Source organism: Tursiops truncatus, chromosome 13 (assembly GCF_011762595.2).
Source record: "Tursiops truncatus isolate mTurTru1 chromosome 13, mTurTru1.mat.Y, whole genome shotgun sequence".
In the NCBI taxonomy this organism is placed as follows: Eukaryota; Metazoa; Chordata; class Mammalia; order Artiodactyla; family Delphinidae; genus Tursiops; species Tursiops truncatus.
Window position 1 is genome coordinate 5,767,789 of NC_047046.1, and position 23,312 is coordinate 5,791,100.

A 23,312-nucleotide genomic window follows, 5' to 3' on the forward strand; every position below is an offset into this window, starting at 1 on the left:
GACCCTAGCCAGCAATGCTAGGACATTCACCCCAGCCCTTCACGCAGCAGCTGAAGAAACTGAGGCCCAGAGAGCAGAGGGGATGGCGGCGACCACACAGCACGTTCTTGGCGGGGCTCCTGGACAGCTCAGTCCAGCACTCCTTCGAGAGCAGCTTTCGGGAAGGCCCGGGTGACCCCTCCACCCCGGCTCCTGCTTCTGCCACCAGTGGAGTTAAGTAGGACCCCAACCCCCCAGCCAGCTCCAAGCGCCCTCCTTATTTATGTGTTGAGTCTGTAAATGTCAGCCTGGCTGAGGTTCGTACCCCCCCACCCCGCTCCGGGCCCTCGTCGCCCCCCCCCCGCACCCCACATACCTACCCCTCAGAAGGCCCAGATGGGAGACCCGCCCTCTCCCTCCCGGGGTTCCGGCCCAGCGTGTTTGCCTGGGCTCTCTTGGCCCCGGCTGCGGAAATATAAATAAACGCGTCCCCGTCGTCCTCCGCCAGGTCCTGTGGAAGCGGCAGCTGCTGCGGGCGCAGGCGGAGGGAAAGGTCAGGGGGCTGGGTTACACTTGATCCCACGCCCCAGCCCTCCCCTCCGTGCCTGTCCTTGAGGAACCCTGAGGAGCTGCCCTGGGGCCATGTGGCCCCGTGGCCTCCGCAGGGGAGCAGGTGGCCTGTCAGTCTAGCACCCCACCCCCCAGGGCCAGAGGCCCCAGGGCAGACAACCTGGGTCCCACGTCCCCTCGGCCCCTTGGCCCACCCCACAAGCTGTGAGCTCCTCTGATCCCTGGAGCCTCGGTTTCCCCCATCCTGCGGATGGGAAAGCAGCCGTGGCCTCAACAGCAGGGAGGAGAGGGAACCAAGTCTGCAGGGCTCCGCAAACTCCGGGTTGCTCGGCCGTGTGACCTGGCGGTTTGTTGATGCTGTTTTCGCTGCCGTTTTATTTCTGTGCGAGCCTTGTATGTAGCAAGCCGCCGGCACACGTTTGAATGAATGGATGGATGGATGGATGGATGGATGGATGAATGAATGAAAGAAAATACCGCCACACAGACTGTCCGCCCCTTACGCTCCCGCGCCCCTGAGAAACACCCGTCGTGGCCCTCCCCGCTTGCAGCTTGATTTGATTCAAGGAAAACAGCCTCAAACTTCTTTATGGGAGATCTTTCGCTAGTCCTTATGAGTCTAGCTCTGGGGCTCAGAGGCTGCTGTGTTCCCAGCACCGTGACTCAGGCTTCACGCCTGCTGCCCTCTGGGGGCCCAGTCCTGCCCCGCAGTCCCCGGAGGCCGGAGCCTCCCATCTGCCCCTTCTGCAGCCGTCAGGAAGGGGGCAGGCCCTACCTGCTCGGGCTGACCTGGCCACACAAGGCGCGCTGCCTGGAGATGCAAGGCATAGAAACGCAGAGGCGCTGGCCTGTGCGAGGCGTGTGCTGGGAGCGCTGCGGGCAGACGGGCTGAGACTCGGGGCTGGCTTCCAGGGGAGCTGGGGGAATGATGTTTCTGCAGAGCCTGGTGTCCGTGGCATTGAGAACGGCAGAGGGCTTGGAGGTGCAGCTCTGGCCTGAGTTTGTGGGGATGGAGGGAACTTTCTCTGCCCTAGGTGAATTTGGGATGGGGTCTACCAATTCCTGGGCGTTTCTCCCTACATCAGGAATCTGTGAGGCTGTGTGAGAAGCTCATGGAGATGGGGGGTTGTGATTTGGGGGGGCAAGTCCACTCCCAGACCCTGAACCACGCCTGGTGGGCCCCGAGTCCAGGGTGGGCCTTTAGGCGTCCACGGGGAGCTCTGGGTTCTGGGTGTGCCCCAGTTAACCTGGGCGCGGAGGATCCTGGGCCAGCTCACCCCAAGCCGGACTCCACCCTCCCAGCCCTGCTCACACGTTCCTTCCTTTCTCTGGCCTGGTGCGGCCGGAAAACAGCCCGTCTCCCGAGGCCTCGTCTGCAGCTGCGAGCGAGTGTCAGTGCCGGGTCAAGACAGCCAGGGGAGGAGGAGAGGTGGGGCCCCGGGCGGGGTCTGCGCCCCAGACCTCAGCCCTCAGCCCCCGGAACCCTTGACAGTGGCCTCAGCAGGGGTACCCCCAGGGCTGCACCCACCTGCCCCTCCAGTTCCTAGAGCCCAGGCTGTCCCATGCAGCCCGGGGAGCCCAGGCCTCCCACACCCTTCTGGTGTCCCCCACCCCAGCCATCTCTTTCCGGAAACCTTGGGCCTGTGCAGTGAGCCTGAGCCCCGGGATCAGGGCTGCTTTCGCCCAGGGCTCTGTCTGCCCTCCAGGCTGTGGGTACGGGCCCCTGCTGCCCGTCCAGCCCTCTGCCGCCCCTCACCTGCCGCCCTCCCCCGCACAGGTCTCCTGGAACACGGCCGGAACTGGTCGGCCATCGCCCGGATGGTGGGCTCCAAGACGGTGTCCCAGTGTAAGAACTTCTACTTCAACTACAAGAAGAGGCAGAACCTGGATGAGATCCTGCAGCAGCACAAGCTGAAGATGGTGAGTGTCCCCGCTCCCACCCCGCCCCTGCCCTGTGCATCCCAGCCAGACCTGTGGGCCAGACCTGCAGCCTGGGAGCCTGGGTGGGGAGGGGTCTGCCGCCAGCTCTCTTGCCCAGGTCTCAGCCCCTCGAGGTTCCGGCTGCGTGGTCCCCCGGAAATGCTGCAGGGGTGGGTCCCTGCCGTAAGCATCCCTCCTGGGTACTGCGATGCGCAGGCCCACCTCTGCCTCCCCATCTCCACCCCCAGCACTCCTCGGTCAGACACCTCTGAGGGCCCGTAGTGCCTCTGAGGGCTCAGGGCAGGGAGGAAGGAGCTCGGTGGGCCAGGCACTGACTCCCCAGGGACTCAGGGCTGTCAGCGTATGCAGAGGCAGAGGAGCCCTAAGTCAGCATCTCCCGCACTCCATTTGAACTCAGTCTTAGGGCCACCCCGGGGAAGGAGTGGACAGGTCAGGCAGCAGCCGGCCCAGCCCTGGCCTCCAGGGCATTGAGAAGAGGCACGGACCTTCCCTCCTCCAGGAGCACAGACGGGGCAGGCTCGCCTCACTGAGCCCGTAAATGGTCTCCACGGAGAGGCCGCTTCCTCCGCAGCTGTTACTGGGAAGCGAGGGCCATTTGGGGGTGGCTTGTTTTTTTTTCTTTTCCTTTCCTTTCCTTTTCGTTTCCTTTTCTCTCCCTCCCTCCCTTCCTTCTTTCCTCCCTCCCTCCCTCCCCCCTTCCTTCCCTCCTTCCTTCTCTCTCTCTTTTTCTCTCTTTCTCTCTCTCTCTCTCTCTCCCTCCCTCCCTCCATCCCCCTCCCTTCCCCCTTTTGGGCACACTTGTGACATGCCAAGCATTGTCACCATTTCAGATCTGGGGAAACTGAGGCTCAGCCAGGCTCATAAACAGCTGGCTTGGGCTTTGCACCCACAACTACGTGACCTGAGGACGCATGCTTTTAATCGGCGGGCTGCATATTTCCTTGTAGATATGAAGGTGCAAGAGGGGGACGCACAGCTCTCCACCCTCCCCGTTCCCCCTGATTGGGCTGCTTGTGCACCCTGTCCTGGGAGGCTGAGTTGCTCCCCCATGGAGCCCGCCTTGGTCCAGAGAGGACGAGCAGGCTGCCGAGGTCACACGGCATGGCAGGCGGGCCAGGGACAGGATCACCCTCTCTGAACGCTCCTTGAGCACTGTGCAGAATTTAGGGGCACCCCTCCCCAGCTCCCCACCCCCACCCCAAGCATCCTAGGCCAGAGGGGGACGCTGTGCCCTGGCCCTGTGGTCAGGGCTGAGGCTGGCCGCCAGGTCTCCTTCGGCCAGGCCCCTGCCTGTGCCCGTTCCCCGTGGTGTCTGCTTAGGCTGTGCCTCTTGCCCCTTCCCCGCCTGCTGTGCAGTTGGTTCCCGGTGCTCCCTGAGCTTCAGGCAGGGCCCCCTGAAACACAGGGAGCTCTGCTTTTTTCTAGAGCTTTCAGGACTCTGGTTTCGGCAGGGTGGAAGGCTCAGTGAGGGCCAAGGCCAAGGAGCGCCTGTCCGTAGCGCTTGCTGAGATCCCGCAGCGCAGATAGGATCCAGCTCTGTGATGGTGGTGCTGGCCGTGGTGGTGGTTGGATGGGGGCGGGATGTCGGCCTCTACACACCAACTCAGGATTAACTGGGCTGGGAGTCCGGCCCTGAGCATCGCCCCAGGGACAGAGGGATCTTCCTGCTTCATCCCCTTCTCCCTCTGACCTGTCCTCCCTGCCTCTCCCCTCCCCCCATTCCCTGCTCAGCCCTGCCCAGCCCAGCCGGTGCCCACACACCAGCCCGCTTCGCCCAGGCTGTTGGGTTACAGGTATCTCCTCTCACAGCCTACTGGCCCCCACCTCGCTTTCCAGGTTTCCTTGGGGCACGGCCCTGCCGCGCCCCTGGGGGCCCCGAAACTTGAGAGGGTAGGTCGGGGAAACAGATTCCAGCCAGGTAGATGGTGCAGCTTGGGCTCCAGGGCGAAAGTGGGGTCAAGCGCCAGCTTCATGACTTGGCACCTGTGTGACCTCGGGCAGCGGCTGTACCCCGTGAGCCTCAGTTTCCTCATCTGTAAAGTGGGAGAATGATAGCCTTTACCCCGAGAACTCAGGTGAAGAGCGAATGAGTTACCACATGTAAAGGACTGAGTGCCTGCCAGAGGGGGGCGCTCCATGGGGGTTAGCTGCTCTAACTACTGGTAGTAGTATCAGTATCATCATTATTTTATTTTAAAGCCACTGACCCCATTCTTCTCAGGGGCATTCAAGGTGCCCTCTTGAATAAGGTGTGCAGAAACAGCCAGGGTGGGGACTGTGGGCCCAAGACACCCAGGTTCAAATCCAGATTCTGCCACTTCCTAGCTGTGTGACCTTGGGCAAGTGGCTTGGCCTCTCTGTGCCTCAGTTTCCCCACTTCTGAAACGGGGATAATTCCCACCTCAAAGAGCTGTTGTGGGAATGATTCGAGTGAATGGGTGTGAAGTGCTTAGAACGGGGCCTGGCACGTCGCGCCGTAGTGGCATCATTGGTAGCAGAGGTGGTGGCATCAGTAGTGATGTGCCCATGGCCGCCAGATGCCTGGCGGCTTGGGTGCCGTGTCTCCCTTGGTTGTTAACTGGGTGTAGAGTATGCCTGCTCCTGGATTGCCTGAGCGATTGATTAGTCGATGGATTGATTCATTCACTCGCTCATTCAAAGAGGCAGCCGAGCACGATGGTATGGAGTAGGGCTCTGGGCTAGAGGGCTCACACCCCAGCTCTGTGGCCTCCTGGCTGTCGCCCGCAGGTTCGTGGCCTCAGCACTCAGCCTCGGCTGCCTCCTCTGTAAAAGGAGGTAAGACCCAGACCCACTCATCGGGTTGCTGTGAGCAGCAGAGGCTGCCAGCCCCGGCCCTCGGTCTGTGCTCAGTAAGTGTTGGGCGTTATCCTTATCACACACTCAGCCAGCCTTTATTGAGCGCCTACTATATGCCAGGGAAGCAATGGCAGGTGCCCCGGGTATACGTGTGGGTGGGGTTTCCTGCTGGGCAGAGGAGCTGGGTCTTTCTTTAATGGACAGTGGGAGCCATTGAAGGTTTGTGAGCTGAGGGGTGACCCAGCGTGGGCCGGGCTCGGGGTGGATTGTGCTGGTCTGAGTGAAGTGTAGCCAAAGCTGATAGAGACGGTCGTCCTCCTTGTCCCCAGACTCTGAACATGCCGGTGGCTGGGCAGCAACGCTGGTGGGCCGGGGAGGGGGCGTGAACAGCAGGGGTACCCCGAGGCCCAGGTTGGGCCCCTCCCCCAGACCCCCGAGGTCGCCACCATTGGCCCGTCCTCAGGTGAAGATGCTGAGGACAGGAGGGAGACACCGCAGAGGGGGTTTGGACCCAAGTCTGTGGGGGCCCCTGGCTTCCCTTCCTGGACCCGTACCTGTATTACTGGACATGGCTCCCACAGAACTCTGCAGAGGCTGGGCCTGCTGGGAAGCAGGGGACCAGAAGGTGGGGGCCGGTGGGCCGTGTTCTGAGGCCAGCAAACAGGGGAGCCTTGCTTGTCACTTGTGGACGAGAAAGGGCTGTTGGGGAGAGTGGGACGGGTTCTCGTTCCCTGCTGACAGCGAACGAGCGGACTTAAGTTGAAGGCTGCGGAGAAAGCTCAGTGAGGGATGGGGGGCCCGTCAGCCTGGGTCCGTCAGTCCTTACAGTGGACACCCATGGTGCCTGGGTGAGTTCCCTGTCACTGGAGAATGCAAGCAGTCCTCACAAGATGCTGTCCGACACCCTCCAGACCCTGGGAGGGAGACAGGTCGTGGTGATTCCTGCTGGCCGGGCCCCGTCTGGAGCTCAGGAAGGCACGTCACCCTCGGCCAGTGGAGGAAGCAGTGGGGGAAGCAGAGGGTCAGCGGGTGTCCCCTCCTGCCTTGCACCAGGCCTGGCCTGAGCGTGGCTACGGGCGACGTCAGCAGGAAGCAGGATCGGGCGGGCAGGCGGAGCGCGTCCCAGCGTTATGTAACATTTGGCACCAGTGACTTCTCCAAGGTTTTCCCTCCCCCTCCTAATGACCGAAGGTTACCCTTTTCTCCCATCTGTGAATCCAGGCTCTCGGGCTCAGCTTCCGTGTTTCTCTGTCTCTGTCCATCTCAGCCCAGGCCCCGCCTTGCCTTGTTTTCCTCTGTTGCCTCTTCCATCTGAGGCTGCACAGGCCTGCAGAGAGAGATGGCCAGACAGGGAGGTACTTGAACCTGACCTGCATTGAAGTCTGGGCTTCTTGACCCACGAGCTGTGTGATCTTGGGCAAGTGTCTCTGCCTCTCTGGGCCAGTGTCTTTGTCTATCAGGTTCATGCATCTAAATTAGTAGTTACAGAGTGTCTCTTCTGTGCCAGGCGCTGTTCCAGGTGTCCTGGGAATACAGCTGAGAACAGACAAAGATGCCTGCCCTTGAGTTAATTGTAGTTCTAGAGACAAATTAACTCACAGATAATTTCAGATTGTGGTCTGAAGATAGATGAGGGATAGTAGTAGAAAGTGATTGATGGGGAATGAGATTAGCTGATTTCGACAGGGTAATCAGGGAGGACCTCCCTGAGGAGGTGATGTATGAGCAAAGCCCTGATGGAGGTGGGTACGTGAGTCATGTGGGTGTCTGGGAGAAGGCTGTCCAGCCAGAGAACTGACGAGTGCAAAGGCCCTGGGGCCGGGGCATTGTAAGCCCATTTGCACAAGAAGGGCAGTGTGTTTGTAACAGACCAAGGAGGGTGAGCGAGTTAGAGAGCTGGGCGGGGTTCAGATCTATATCGCACTGGACTGTGTGGAGTGGGGAAGACTTGGGTTTTATATCAAGAGGTTCCGGGAGCGTCTGCAGAGTTCGAGGTAGGGAGTGGCATGCTCTGATTCGCAGAGTAGACGTGCAGATCCAGTGAATTAATAAGTAAAGAATGCTTGGCCCATAGTAGGTGCTTAACAGACGTCAGCTGTAGCTACCAATACTACTATCGCCGGCATCTCCTGTTCCATACACATGCCCCGATCTTGAGGTTCGGGGCCACGTGTGGAAGGGTTTGGTATGATTCCTGGGACACTAAGTCCCAGCCTCTGAAACCCAGAGCCGGGGGGATTCTGGTGTTGACATCATACTCACCCCACTTGGCCTGAGGTGGCCTGGGCTGCTGGCTCAGAGAGACCTCAGGTTCCCAGCAGGACGTGCATCCCAGCCAGGCCCATAGGAGCCCCCGTTCCCTGCGAGGCTCCGAGCATCCCCCCACCCCCCGGGCAGCCAGTCGCCTGCCTCACCCAGCTCCAGCACTCGAGTGAGTCCCTGTCTGCTAAAGATAGATTGGGGAAGAAGGGGGATCCCTCAGCCCACAGGCCACACAACTTTCTCATGCCCCCGCGAGCTCCAGTGGGGGGCCCTCCGGGAGAAGCTCGGAGTTTGGGACCGGGGTGCGCCAGCCCCCAGAGGCAGGCGGATGGTGGAGCTGGGCGTTCCCACAGTGGTCCCGTGGACATTCGGCAGGGTGGGGCTGTGGTCCTGGCCGAGTGCTGGTGACGGAAACCGTGACTAACGGGCAAACAGACGTTTCCCTCTTCCTCCCCAAATTCTGAGCGGCTGCACCCCGAGGTCCCCCGTTTGCTCAGGAAGAAGGCAGGACAGGAAGTGATCCCACCCCCCAGGCAGGGCCTGGGGACCCCTGAGGCTTGCGCCCAGCCCTGCGGGGTGAGGGGCCAGGCTGGGCAGGGCCGGCTGGCGCCTGGAGGTGATGGAGCATCTGCCCGAGGGCGGGCTGTGCTGTGTTTTCACTCACGCACGGTGATGGTGGCTTTCTCCTGGGGCCGGGGGATTGGCGGAGGGGAGGTGCGTTAGTTTCCTGTTTCCTGTAACAAGGCACCACAGACTGGTACAGGAACGTATCCTCTTGCAATCCTGGAGGCTGAGCGTCTGAAATCAAGGTGTCAACAGGGCTCCGCTTCTTCCGAAGGCTCCAGGGGAGGCTCCTGCCCTGCGCTCCCCGCTTCTGGGGGTCCCAGCTTCTGGGGGTGGCCTGCAATCCTTGACGTTCCTTGTCTTGGGGGTGCATCCCTCCCCTGGGTGCCTCTGTGTCCAAATTTCCCTCTTCTTCTAGGGACACCAGTCATTTTGGATTTAGGGTCCACCCTAATCTAATATGAACTCATCCTAATTACATCTGCAAAGAGCTCATTTCTAAGAAGGGTCACATCCTGAGGTTCGGGTGGACGTGAACTCTGGGAGGAACCGAGTCAGCCCAGTGTGAGGGGCTTCGCTGGGAGCTGCTGGCATGTCTGGGAGCGTTTAGGTTCCATCTCCTTCCTCAGGGACCCCAAAGGGCTCAGGCTGCGACCCCTCCCGTCACACCAGCTGTACTTGGGCGGGTCTCCTCTTAGGGACCAGTCCACTCCCCTGGGAGCCCCTGGTCACCTCGGACCCCCAGCACACTCTGCCTCCACATATACCCCGACTCTGCCGACCGTGTGTTCAAGCCCTGGACGCTGCCCATTCAGTCACTCAGTAAGTCAATCAACACTTTCTGGCTGGCTCAGCATGGGGCTAAAGAGACACCCTTCTGGAACCCCCGGCCCAGTGCGGTGCAAAGACGGGAGCTGTCGAGGAGGAGTGATGATGAGCTGGGGGTGGGTGCCTGGCCCCATGCGTGGGGAGCAGGGCTTCTGGGGACTGGGGGAGGCGTGGAAGGAAGTGAAGGGCTGCTCAGCGAAGGCCTTCCTTCTGTTCCTTGAACCACCCAGCTGGTTCCACCTCTGGGCCTCTGTACTTGCAGTTCCTTCCACCTGGACCACTCATCCAGAGCCTTGCCTGGCCAGCTTCTTCTCACGACTCAGACCTCAGCTCAGATGTCACCTCCTCCGAGAAGCCTTTTCCTTGCCCCGCCCTTGCATTCTCACCCCACCCTGTCTGTCCCTCTCAGCAGCCATGCCCCCACCTCTGAGTCATCTTTTTAATTGATGTGTTGATTGCTCATCTCCCCGACTAGGTGGCCTGTGGGGCAGGGACCCTGTCTCCTCATTCGTCGTGTATTCTCAGCCCCTGGGGTGCCGTGTAAAGACTGGTGGGGTGAAATGACATGCTGCCCAAGCTAGCCTGTGCCCCGGGGCTCAGCTGGGGACAGATGAGGCTGCAAGGAAAAGCTTCATTCATTCATTCTCTCCAGTGTACTGACCGTGCCTGGCAGTGTGTCCTCCAGAGGGTGTGGTCACTGCTCTGGCTAGGACAGCTGGCAGGGCTGGAGCGATCATGGGGGGCTTCCAGGCAGAGGCAGTCCTTCCTCATCTGTTCCGGAAGGATGTCTGGGCAGCCTATAGGCCAGGTTGCGCCCCAGGTGTATCTGGGGCATGATGGAAGAATGAAGCTCTGGGTAAAAATAACCACTGGCATGTCTGGCCGTGCAGTGGGGCACGAGGGGGGAAGGGCACCCTCAAAACCACGTGGATGGGATCACTGTCCCTTGCAGCTGTGGCAGGCCTCCGGCAGCAGGAGTCCCCGGGCTGACAGCCCAGGCCCTTGCCCTGGCCCTGACCAACTGCTATCCCTGTGCCCTAGGAGAAGGAGAGGAACGCACGGAGGAAGAAGAAGAAAGCACCAGCTGCTGCCAGTGAGGAGGCTGCCTTCCCGCCCGTGGTGGAGGATGAGGAGATGGAGGCGTCAGGCGTGAGCGGGAACGAGGAGGAGATGGCGGAGGAGGCAGAAGGTGAGGGTGGGCGGTGGGAGCTGACCTCTCCCAGAAATGCCTGGGTGCTACCGAGAAGGAGCCTGGACGCCCCAAGAGGAGAGCATGATGGCGATGGTGGTGATGGTGATGGTGATGATGATGATGGTGGTGGTGGTGATGGTGATGGTGGTGATGATGGTGGTGATGGTGATGATGATGGTGGTGGTGGTGATGGTGATGGTGGTGATGATGGTGGTGATGGTGATGGTGGTGGTGATGATGGTGGTGATGATGGTGTTGATGATGATGGTGGTGATGGTGGTGGTGATGATGGTGATGATGGTGGTGATGGTGATGGTGGTGATGATGGTGGTGATGATGGTGATGGTGATGGTGGTGGTGATGATGGTGGTGATGGTGTTGATGGTGATGGTGGTGATGGTGGTGGTGGTGATGATGGTGTTGATGGTGATGATGATGGTGATGGTGATGGTGGTTGTGATGGTGATGATGGTGATGGTGGTGATGATGATGGTGGTGGTGATGATGGTGATGATGGTGGTGATGATGATGGTGGTGGTGATGATGGTGATGGTGGTGGTGATGATGATGGTGGTGATGATGATGGTGGTGGTGATGATGGTGAAAATGACAGTGATAATGATGGTGACAGTGGCAACAATAATAATGGTAATTGGCATCTCTGCGCCCACAGGACACTTGTCCATTCAATCCTCCTGACCCCTGTGAGTTCAGTCTTGTGCTTGGTGACCTTACACGTCCAGGTCGCATCCAGCTCTGGTGACGCCTGTTACCTTGCCCAGCACCTCTGGTGTCACATTTTAGAAAAAGAAAGTTTATTTTTGAAAATGGTTTTTTTTAAATTTTTTTAACCACACTGTGCTGCATGCGGGATCTTAGTTCCCCGACCGGGAATCGAACCTGCGCCCACTGCAGTGGAAGTGCGGAGTCTTAACCACTGGACGGCCGGGGAAGTCCCTGAAAATAGTTTTTTGACCTGAAATATTATTTTACAAGTTGACTGATATAAGTACAACCAATACCGTTGGTCGATAAGTATTCAAAAGTTATACAATTATGCTTCATTTTACTCCCGAGTGTCTCGATGATAAACTGCATAGCCCCCACTTTCTGTCAGCGGGCACTGAGGCTCAGGGCAGTTACTCCAGGCACCCCAGGTATCACACAGATGCATCGTCTACCCTGATCTTAGATGAATTCTCCCACCAGGTGAAGGCTGCTAAAGAGAGAGCGAGAATCAGTCCTTTAAATTGCACCGGCCGTTTGGCCCACTTCTCAAAAGGAGGATTTCTGACTGCACGAGATGGTCGCCTAACTTAGAGCCCGGCCCCCACGTAACCTGCGGCTCCGCCATGTAATCAGTGTTGTAGACTCGGGAGTTACACCAGGCTGCCCGACACCAGGCTTGCACCCCTGGTCACTGATCAGTCTGCCTTTGGCCCCCGCCCCTCTCTCCCTTTTCCTTGGTCTACACCAGCCCTCAAGGCATGACACCCCTGAAGACCCCAACCCCCGCGTAGCTGAATGTCCCTGCCTCTCCTTCCGCCACCTCCCCGGCCAGAGCTCCCCAGCGGGGCCTCAAGTTCTCGGTGAAGGGAACCTTTTCTCCTCCTGTCCGTGCCAGGGTTCCTTCCTGTCCCTCCTATCTGCCTGTCTCTGCATTTAAACTCCCAGACTTCTGCCAACGTGTGAGGAAAGTGTGAATCACCCCCTGGCTCCGTGAACAAGACATGCAAATAAACTCAGGCTATACCAGCCCGCAGTGTATTCACCAGCCTGAATCCTGCTTCCTGGTTGAAAATGGAGAATCAAGCCATTTGGTTATTACTGTCTTACCCTGGGGATGGACCTGGGGGGGTGAGTCTGGCCTCCTTGCCAGCCTTGGGTCTTTCTAGCCCGAGCTGACCAGAGGCCTGACCAGTGTCTGATGGGAGGCTCCAGACCCCTCTGCTCTGTGCATTCTGGGTCTTGTGTCTGTAGCCAGGAAAAGGGAGCCTAGGGAGCAGAAACGCAATCCCCTCATTAAATATCCATCCGGGCAGGAGGCAGGCTTGGTGGGAAAGTTAGAGGAAGCCAGTCTTCGGCTCAGCATTAAAAGCAGAACAGGCGCTGCCCAGTAAGAGAACTGTGCGGTGGTGAGCTCCCTGCCACTTGTAGGGTTCACACAGCCTATCGAGGATGGGGAGAGAGGCATTCTCTGCTGGGTAGTGGGGCGGGGGTGCTGGTCTGGCTGAATCCAAGGCTTCTGTGACCACCTGATGGCTCTGTGCACATCAAGGAGGCAGTTTAGAAGATCCTGCCCAAAGGCACAGGGTGATGTTCCCATCTTACAGATGAGGAAACCAAGGCCCAGGGAGAGGAGAATCACTCACATGGGGTGTCACGTAGCTGGTGGACTTGGAATCTGCCAGTCCAGCCGGCATTCGCTGCGTAACTCTGTCCCTGTGACCAGGATAGGGGAAGTGAGGTAGGTTCTGGGTTAGGGCCTGAGGTCACTACGATGGAACCTTCTGGAATACCCCGCCAGCCCCAACTGCACTGCAGACCCCTCCCTGCACGGGGCAGGCAGCAAGTGCCTTGTCGTATCCAGGGGGGAGGTGAATCCAGGGGAGGGAGGAGTGATCCATTTGGCCCCGTAGTGTCCCTAGTAAAGATCGTGGTCATAAGAGCAACAGCCTTGAGTTATTTCCTTTAATTGTCACAACAGCCCAGTGGGTGCTGTCATCACCCCATTTTACAGATGAGGTCACTGAGGCACAGAGAGGTTACCCAAGGTAACCAGTTGGCCTGTTTGGGGACCAGGATTCAAACTTGTCTGGAGTGCTGATTCTCAGGCCCCACCTGGACCTACTGAGTGAGAAACGTTTTGGGCGTGGGCCCAGCCATGTGAGTCTTCATGGCCCTCAGGCTCTCTCGGGTCTGAGAACCCCTGACGGAGACAGACAAGCCTCTGGGTAAGAGAGAGAGCCAGGCGTGAACCGCCCTCTTTGTAGATGAGCACACGGACTCTGGGGCGAAACCACTTATCCAGGGGACCTCAGCGCTGGCCCCCTCCATCCTGTGGTCTGATGACGTGAAAGGAGGGACTGACATTGCCGGAGTCAGAAGGCAGGGGCAGGAACCGGTGGTTAGGGACACAGGATGTTGGGGTCAACCCCCTCCTGCCTCCACGCAGTGTGGCCTGGGGCAAGTGACTCAACCTCTCTGTTTTCTCATCTGAAAAGGAGAATGGTGATCACCTCCAACTTAGAGGTTATTGAGGGTGAGATGAGTCGTGTGTGTGAAGAGCTTTGCCCGGAGCCCAGCACCCACCGAGCGAGCCCTGTGTTGCTCTTGTTGGGATTATTATTTCTGGAAGGGATGGCCTTTGCTCTGGGCCTTAAAGTGGGAGAGGCCGGGGGTCTGGAGGCAGTGAAAGCTGAGGGAAGCGTTTCTGCAGGGCACCAGCAACCCCTGCTGACCCGGCTCTGCGTCTGAGGGGTGAGACGGGGCTGGGCAGCCCCAAGGGCCTCTCCCCCAGCCCTGCCTACCTCTGAGGCCAGCACCTCCCACCCCAGGACCCTGGAGCCAGTGACTTGTCCAAGGGCACCCAGGAGTGTTCAGGGGTGAGGGCTCTTGGGACAGGGCTGTAGGTCCTCCTGCTGCCTGCTGGGCCCTGGGCCCCTTTCCCAGCCCTGCCTGGCCACCCAACCTCCCACCCCACCTGCTGCTCATGTCACCTCGCTTCTAACCCTTCTCTCACTTCCTTCCAGCCTTACACGCCTCTGGGAACGAGGTACCCAGAGGGGAATGCAGTGGCCCAGGTACGAATGTGGCCAGCTGGCCGTTGGGGGCGGGGGTAGGGCCTGACCAGGGCGGGGGGCATCCCAAGGGGGCCTTTTCTCTATGAGGGGCCCCACCTCTGTGAGCACGCCTCTGCATGTGAGCACCACCATTTGTGCTGCCGCCACCTCTGTGCCCCCTCCTCCGCGCAGTGTCTGTTCCCCATGCCGTTCCCAGGCTCAGTCGTGCAGATTAGTGTGCTGGCTTGACTGCTTGGTTGATTTTTCATTAGTGTGTTCACCTGCGACGCTTACCCAGTTTGATTTCCCCAACAGGAAGTGTGGAGGAGGGGGGTTTCGGATGTGCCCATTTTGTAGAAAATGGGGAAAATTGAAACCCAGGAAGTGACAGGAGCGGTTGTTAAGCCCAAAGAGCCAGGCCTGCCTGGAGCTGAGGTCCCCTCTCCCTTCATCTGTACACACGTTCAGTCATTCGATGGATACGTATTGTGCCCCTGCTGTGTACCAGCCCTGTGGGAAATGGCTGGGGGATGCAGTCGGTGTGGACCCTTTCCCCGGGGGCTCCTTCGAGTTCACTGGCCCCATTTTATGTCATCGTGTTACGATGACAGCAGGGGTGGTACGACAGCAGACAGTTACCAGGCGTCACCCTGTGCTGTCACAGCCCCTGTGGGGCGGGAACTGTTCTCCCCACCCTGCAGATGGGGAAAGCAAGGCTGGGAGGCCACCGGTGTTACCACGGCCAGGCCACCAGCCGGGGCAGAGCCAGGGTTTGCAGCCCAGATGAGAAAAAGGAGACCCCAAAACAAAGGCCTGCAGCCCTGGCCGCCCCCAGCCTGACTCTGTGGGGTGCGGGCCGCCCACCCGGGGGGTTGGAAGTTAACAGGTTGCTGGGCTCCAGGGTCAGCAGGTGGAGAGGGCGGCCAGAGGAGGACAGGGCACTGGGAGGGGCCGGCGGGGGCGCTGCCCAGGCGTGTGGGAGCCTTAGGGCTGCGTGGTGTCAAGCGATGGGGTCGCAGCGCCCTGAGCTCCTGCCTGGAGCCAGGGTGTGCAGTCGGGGCTGTCGGGGGGCCGTGGGGAGGGCCGGGCCTGCCTCCACCCTGAGCCCCCGGCACCGCTCACTCCATCTTCACTGTCCCCGCACAGCCACTGTCAACAACAGCTCCGACACCGAGAGCATCCCGTCGCCCCGCACCGAGGCCGCCAAGGACACCGCGCAGAGCGGGCCCAAGCCCCCGCCCACCCCGGGCGCCGATGCGCCACCTCCTGAGCCCCCCAGCCCGCCTCCTGAGGACGCCCCGGCCCCCAGCGAGCCCGCCCCGGCCCCCGAAGCCGCCTGCCCACCCACGACCCCGCCGGCGCCTGCCTCACCCGCCGCGGCCCCTGCTGTGGTGCCCAAGGAGGAGAAGGAGGAAGAGGCCGCAGCCGCCCCCTCGGCTGAAGAGGGAGAGGAGCAGAAGCCGCCTGCGGCCCAAGAGCTGGCAGCCGACGTGGGCAAGACAGAGGAGCCCGGCGAGGTGGCCCCCTCGGAGCCCATCAAGAGCGAGCGCGAGGAGGAGGCCGCCGAGGAGGGGCCCGACAAGGTCAAGGGGGGCGCGGAGGCCGCAGCCGAGGCCACACCCGAGGGGGCGCCCAAGGTGGAGAAGAAGGAGGGCGGCGGCCCTGGGGGCAAAGGCCCCACGGCCAAGGGCTCGAGCGCCCCCCAGGACAGCGACTCCAGCGCCACCTGCAGTGCCGACGAGGTCGACGAGCCCGAGGGCGGCGACAAGAACAGGTGAGTGGGCTGCCCGGCTGGCGGCCTCGTCGTCTCCCTCGTGAACGCTTACTGATCGCCACCTGTATACCGAGACAGCAGCGCACGAGGCCACGTCCACGCCTGCCCTCGGAGGGAGAGGAGGCCGCCACTGAGTGGTCCGGACGCGGGAGCTCCGTGGTGGGAGAGGGCAGCGTCGGGGGCTTGGTCCCCCCCAGCGGTGGCCTCTGAGCTGAGCCCGGACGGGGAAGGAGGAGCCACAGGGAGGGCCAGGGGACGGCGTGCCGGGCAGCGTGGGTTAGCGTCCAGAGCCGCCGCCACAGAGGGCCGCCCCCCAGTCAGAGCGTCGGCAGGGCCGTGCCTCGCGAAGGCTCCTTCCTGCCTCGGTGGCGCCGGCGGTTCTTGGCTCGTAGACGCATCGCTCCGTGGTCCCGTGACGTCCTCCCTGTGCGTCTGTGTGCCCTAATTGCCCTTGTGCGCTAAGGACACCAGTCCACTGGGTGAGGGTCCCCCCTATGGACCTCATCTTAACTTGGTCACACCTGCAAAGAACCTGTTTTCAAAGAAGTTCACGTTCACAGGTACTTGGCTGTTTGGACTTGAACGTATTGTGGGGGACGCAAGTCTCCCCTCAACACAGTGGGAACAGCAAGTGCAAAAGCCCCGGGGTGGGGCTGAGCCTTCGTGATCCAGGCCCTGAGTGGTGGAGCGGGGCGGGGGGTGGGGGGGCAGCTTGGAAAGAGGCAGGGTCAGCAGACCGGCCCACCTCGTGCAACCCTTCTGGCTGGGTGGGCGGCTGCATTTTGCCCTCAGAGGGAGAGAGCCTGAGAGAGTTGGGGTATGTCTGCCTCAGTGTGTTGGGAGGGGGCGGGGGGTTAACGGGGGCCACAGGGGCACAGGGATACATACGGGTTGGAAGGCGGCAGCAGCCGTGTCCCAGGGGCCGGTGAGGCTGGTGGCGGTGGACACGGGGGAAAGTGGCAGATCCCGGGATCCTTGCTGGTTCCTCTTCTGCCCGCGGAGGGTCCCCGAGACCCCCGACGAGAAGCAAAGCTCGTACACCCCACTTAGGGCTAAACGTGGGCAGCGGAGGGCAGAGCTGCAGAGATCCGCTCCAGCTCACGTCTGGGCGGCTTGAAGAATTCAGCGAGGCAGGCCGGCCAGTTTTATTTTGACTGAAAACAGTGCAGTCTGTTTTCTCTCCTCTCACGTCTCTCGGAAAAGTTCTGGGCGGCACGAGAGGGAGGAAAATCTGACTTTCAAACCCGACCTGTTCCCCAGGAGCCGTTTCCTCTGCCCCACAGTTCACCTCGGGGCGTGTGAAAACGGCAACTTCTAGAACGTTTCGTATGAAACGAGAACTTACTTGGTCAGAGCTCTCTGGGTCCCCACGTGGTCCACAAAAGCCGGTGAGCCACGTCGTCCTCTGCCTCCTGCGTCCGGGGGTCCCTGGCGGGACCCTCACCCCGCTTGTGTGGCCCTTTGATAAGCAAAGGCCTGGACAACAGGTTTCTGAGGGCGCAGAGGCCCTGAGCTTCCTGCCCAGAGGGCGCAGCTTGGGAAACAGTGCTCGTGGCGGCTCGGTCTGCCCGGGAGGGCCCTGGGCCAGGGTCTGGCCACTCGGCTCACTCTTTGCGCCTGGGTAATGGGGTCAGGGCGGGCGGCTCCCCACCCCACTCCTGCTGGCCGCGGGGACAGAGTCATGGAGACACATGTTTCTGCTCTTAGTGGGGAGAGCGCTGAGCTCATGGGACAGCCACACTGATAAGCGGCCTCCCGGAGTCTGTGTTTCGGGTGCACACGGCCTGACGGGCTGGACGGCTCGGCCGCTTGGCCTGGGTCCCGACAGCCCGCCCGCACCTCTCGGGCCAGGCCTGAAGCCCCGCAGCCTACTTTCAGCGGCCCCCCACCCCAGCCCCACCCAGGGACGTGTCCTTCCCTCCCCGAGCTGGGTCTGGCTTCCATCCACTCTTCCTGCCTGAGCGGCCAGCATTCGATCCCTCGGGAGCAGGGGCCCTGGGCTAGGAGTCAGGACACCTGGTTTGTCATGCCCTCTGTGACCGAGGCCATTCCCCCGGCCCCAGGGTGAGGCTGGACTCAGGCCAGCCTCCTGACCTCTTCCCTCCCGGGCCACAGCCACACAGGGCCGGGCAGGCGCCGGAGGACGCAGGCGAGATGCGTCAGAGCGCGCCCCGGCAGCCAGCGCCTCCCGGGAGGGCCGGCGGGATGGGTGGGCCCCCAGGCGACCCCCGGTCCTGGCCTCCTGCCCACAGCCCTCCCTCCCGCCTGGCAGTCCCGGCGCAGTGAACTGGGCGTCCCTGGACAGACACAAGATGCATCTCGTTCTGGCCTGTGCCCGGACGACTTGGGGAGGGAAGATCATATCCTGCTTTTACTCTCCCTCACTCTCTGCCAGGCGGCTCCACCTGGGAGTCTTCTTGGCCCACAGCCAGAGACACTGGCTTTGATTGCAGAGCCTTGAGCTTGGCGGGCCCCGCCTGTTCCACTTCCCAGAGAAGGTGCCTGGGCACTTGCCGGCAGGGCTGGGCCTTCTGAAAGTCCTTTCTCTGGACCTCAGCGTTTTCACGTATAAGATGGGTGTGGGTATCCCGGCTTATGGGCTTCTTGTCAGGATAATGGAGTTACGAGCCAGCCTGGCACTTTGGAGCTGCCCTCCTTTGCAGCCGCTTCAGGCTGCCCGCACAGGTCACTCCAGGAGGAGGCTGGAAGGCGGCTTCTTCTGCTGAGCCCCTGGAACTTTGAAAGAATGTAACAGCAATTTCTCCTCTATTTCTTTATTCCATAAATGATTAACTGGGCACCAGTGTGTGCCATTCTGGGCTCAAGGGGTGCCGGGAACAGGACAGACGAGGTCCTGGCTCCAGGGAGCTTACATTTTAGTGAGAGCGACTAGTACGGAACTGGAACAGTAATGGAATAAAGGGAATGCTCGTGTGATAAGTGGATGATGGAGAGATTGGGGGTGGGGGCAGCGGGAGGGGCAGTCAGGGAGGCCTGTCTGAGGAGGTGACATTGAAGGATGATCAGAACACGTAGTGTGAGACATGGAGGGAAAGCCAGCAGTGGGAACAGCCAGTTCAAAGGTCCTGTGGCCACATGAGCTTATGTTCAGTAGACAGCAAAGAGGCCTGTGGCTGAGTGTGGAGCAAGTGAAGGGAAGAGGGGAAGGCAGGAGAGGAGGCCACAGAGGTGGGCAGGGACCTGGCCCGACCTGGCTCCACAGGGCCCCAGGGGTCGAGGTAAGGAGTGCACTTTTATCCTGGGAGCACAGGGGAGTAACATGACTTCATCTGTGTGGACACCTATCCCAGCAAAGCGATAACGAGAAGCTGGGGAAAGGGGGCTCAGCAGAGAGGGGGCTACTGCTGCAGGACCCAGAGTCCCCTGTGGCCCCTCCCCTCCCCCAGCCCTGGTCTTCCAGGGTGGGAAGAAAAACCACAGGAATGGGAAGGTGCCCGAGCCGCTCAGCGCCAGGCGCCGTTCTCGGGGCTTCCTGTGTTCCACCCACAGGACAGTCCTCGGAGGGAGCCACTGTTCTCATACCCATTTTACGGATGAGGGGAAACTGGGTGAGGCACAGCTGGTTAAGTCATACGGCCAAAGGTGGGATTTGAACTGGGAGCCAGAGCCCTGAATACGGGGTGGTGGGCGGGACCCTGGCTGCTCTCGGCCAAGTTGCTGGCTTCCCCCGCCTGTCCCGGGTCATGTGCACAGTGCCAGGCTCCGAGAGCCCCTACCCTGCCCAGGCCTCCAGGGAGGAAAATAAAAGCCCTGTCTTCCAAGAAGACAAAGGAAAGAGAACAGAGGGAGGGCGCTGCCACGAGGAGGCCCCTGGAGGTGGTGCTCGCCCACCGTGGACGTGGGATGAGGGGGTTGGGGGCCACGTGAGCACCAGGCATCTTCCCGCTCCCCAGTGGGGGGAACTCAGGACCCTTGGGCTTGTTGAGGACCTGAATCCAGACCGTTGTTCTTGGATGCCGCCCTCTTTTTTTTTTTTTTTTTTTTTTTGCGGTACGCGGGCCTCTCACGGTCGTGGCCTCTCCCGTTGCGGAGCACAGGCTCCGGACGCGCAGGCTCAGCGGCCATGGCTCACGGGCCCGGCCGCTCCGCGGCACGTGGGATCTTCCCGGACCGGGGCACGAACCCATGTCCCCTGCATCGGCAGGCGGACTCTCAACCACTGAGCCACCAGGGAAGCCCCGGATGCCGCCCTCTTTACCGTGAGCTGTCAGGCTGTCATCTCGTCAACTGTGAAGTGCTGTGCCCATGGCCGCAGTCCCCACTGAGCTCCTGCCTTGCTGGGTGAGGGTTAGGGGGGACTCAGGAAATCCTGAGGGGTCTGGACCTCTGTGCTCGTACCCACCCCCCCAGCTGGTGCCTGCTGAGAGCATTCGAGGGGCGACCCCTGCCCCCTCCAATCTGACTGCCCCCTGTCTGGACGAGAAGCCACCGGGAAGCCGAGGCAGGACACAGGTCTGAGTAGGAGGTCCTAGTTCGCCGACAGAGTGAGACACGGACACTTTGCTTATTTTATATGTATCATAAAAGCATATTTTGTGTCCCTATAAAATTATATTTACAAAAATATGAAAGTTTATATTTTAACTTTAAAATCTGCGTTTTAGAGTAATTTATACGGCAAATAATAGTATAACATTATTACTTTATTGTTTGTAGAAAGAGTACAGTTACTATAACGAACCCTTGGTTTCATGGCTGGCAAGTAGTATATTCTTTATGTTTTCCTTGTCACAGCTTTACTGAGACATAATTCACGAACCACACAGTTCAGCCATTGAAGTGTGCAGCTCAGGGCTCTTAGTACATTCACAGAGTTGTGTAACCATCACCACTGCTTAATTCCAGAACATTTTCACTGCCCCAAAAAGAAACCCCAGACCATTAGCAGTCATTGCTCATCCCCCACCTGCAGCCCCCGGTCCGCTAATCTCTCTTCTCTGTCTGTGTCCATGGACTTGCCTCTTCTGGGAATTTCATAGAAATGGAACCATGCCGTGTGTGGCCTTTTGCAACTGGCTTCTTGCGCTCAGCGTCGTGTCTGAGGTTCATCCGTGTTGTAGCCTGTGTCAGCCCTTCACTCATTTGTGGCTGAATAGTATTCCGTTGTGTGTGTGTATATATATATCTCTCACATTTTGTTTATCCATTCATCTGTTTTGGGCCATTTGGGTTGTTTCCACCTTTTGGCTCTTGTGAATAGTGGCTGCTGTGATCTTGTGTGAACGAGTGTTTGTGTGGATATGTTTTCGTTCTCTCGAGTATATGCCCAGCAGTGGAATTGCCGGACCCTATGGTGACTCTGTTTCACCTTTTGAGGAACTGCCAGTGTTTTCCAAAGTGGCTGCAGTATATTCCTTTTAAACTTAAGTCTACAGATGCAAGTTGGTTTAAACGGACATTGGTAATTTGTTGCGACGGGTGTGTGGGGCGGTGTTTGGTGACAGTTGAAGCTGGAGGTGGGGAATGCAGGACAGGTGATAACATCAGTTCTCAGACCTGGTCAGGGTGCCTTGGCCCGAGGGTGGTGGGCAAAACGGGGCTGGGCCTGAGTCCGGGGGAGCAAGGACGGGCAGCCACAGCAGGAGAGGCTTCAGGGGGTCCTCAGAGTGCGAGCAGGGTCTGGAGAGGTCGAGAGAGGTGAGGACGGCGGGGGGGGTGAGCCAGGTCGGGAGGACCGTGGAGACCAGCTGAGCACAGAGAAGTCAGGCCGACCTCTGCGCCCGGCGCCACCTGCATGCCGTGGGCAGCGCCAGTGGGCGTCGCCGAGACTGACTCCGCTCAGCTGAGTATGTGGCAGATGCGGCCGGGGGTTAGCGCCCTCGGGACTGGCTTGTCACAGGTTGTGGTCCCGGTCACAGGCCATGGTCTCACTGCAGAGAGCAGAGGGCACCTCAGCTGCACATCACCCGTCTGTCCTGCTCCATCTGCAGGAAGCAGCCGTGTTCTGCTCTTTGCTGGGTGTCCGGCAGCCAGCACTGGGTGGCGTGAGCTGCGTCCTGGTGGTCATGGATGTTACCTGGAAGGCAGTGGCTGTGCTTACAGTCTGCATGTGGCATCAGCCAGGATGGTCACAGTGCACACCAAGGGCTGTACCAACAGGACCCTCTGGCTTTGGGGGCCTGGCCTTCGTTGTGCCCTCTGACTGAATCCAGCCCGCAGCCAATGCCTTTGTGTGTCCCGTTTGATCATCTAGCCAGCTCCGGCGCCCTGCAAGCAGACATTGGATTCTGGGTCTCCAACCACGCACCCCAAGCACAACACCAGGCCTGCTGTGTATTCAGCAAGTGCGGGTCACAGGAGGGAACCGAGAGCTGGGCCGGAGCCAGGCAGCCCCGGTGGGTGGGTGAGGGGTTCTGAGGCTGCAGCAGACCCAGCTCCTGGCCTAGAGACTCTCATTCCAGCTGGGGAGGCAGACAGGGATTGTGGCAGGACACTGTGGTCAGTGCTGGCGAGTTCTGGAAATCCCTGAAGACTTCCTGAAGGAGGTGACACCCGTGAGCAGCTCTGGAACCACACCCCAGGGCAGGCTTTGCTCCGGTGTCCCAGACACTGCACCTCTACACTGGGGTGACCCTGTCGCTGGCATCCCACTGTGTTTCAGCCCCCCCACTCCGCCACCCCCCCGACACACACACCATGCACCCTGTGCAGGTGCGCTGCCCCATTCTGCATGTCAGCATCAGACAGACGTGACCTTGCTTTAGAGGACGAGGCACCTGCAGGCCCTGCTGAGCGCCACAGCCCCACTTAGGGCTGCTGGGCGGGCCGTATACACGCTGACCAGCCCCTCCAGGCAGAGCCTGTACCTCCCGCTTTAGCGCCCCAGCAAACGGTGTGCAGGCGAGATTCCCAGTATCTCAGGTTGCATTTGGGCTGAGTGGGGGGCTCCCCAATTCTGGTCTCCAATAAGCAAGGTCCTCTCAGTGCCACGCCCCAGGCCCTAACCCTGGTACCTGAGCCTCTCCTATCTGGGTGACGGATATTCTCCCTGAACCTCCCAAGCTCCCCTAGCCTTAAGCTGGTTGATTCTTGGCCTTTCTGGCAGCTTCCAAAGGGCCGAGCGTGGTGTGGGCCCTGAGTGTGGGTTTCTCTGGGGCTTTCCTTGCCTTGGGCTGTCTCAGGAGTGTTTGATCCTGGCTGGGCCTCTGGGCCGGGGTGGGAGGGGTCTTGGCCCCTTGTGAGGCCTGCATGGACCAGAGGAAGGAGGGAGGGAGGAGACCCCACCGTGACCCCAGGCTCCTGGGCCCCGTGATCCTGGACCTTCGCCTCTCTCTGGCAGCCCCTCCGGCCCCGTCATCCAGGCTGGAGCCAGGAGGCCGGGAGCCCGTGGGCCTGACGCTAGTCTCCCCCGCAGGCTCCTGTCGCCACGGCCCAGCCTCCTCACTGCGACCAGCGACGCCAGGACCAACGCCTCGCCCCAGAAGCCGCTGGACCTGAAGCAGCTGAAGCAGCGGGCGGCCGCCATCCCCCCGATTGTGAGTCCTGGGCCCCTGCGACCTCCGCCTCCTGTTGGGGGGACGGTAGACCTGGCCGGGCAGGCGGGGCCCCCGCACCTGCAGCCTGGCTCTGCCCACGTCTCCCG

At 60.4% G+C, this 23,312-nt stretch overlaps 1 protein-coding gene across 1 annotated transcript in view; it reads left to right on the forward strand.

Annotated features, from left to right (window-relative positions):
• The window catches only part of NCOR2 (nuclear receptor corepressor 2), a 221,843-nt gene that overhangs the window by 162,896 nt on the left and 35,635 nt on the right, over nucleotides 1–23,312 (forward strand). Inside the window, 5 exon segments of the mRNA XM_073789935.1 lie at nucleotides 2,327–2,469; nucleotides 10,003–10,150; nucleotides 13,906–13,956; nucleotides 15,082–15,709; nucleotides 23,085–23,205. Of these exon segments, the coding sequence (XP_073646036.1) occupies nucleotides 2,327–2,469; nucleotides 10,003–10,150; nucleotides 13,906–13,956; nucleotides 15,082–15,709; nucleotides 23,085–23,205 (1,091 nt within the window).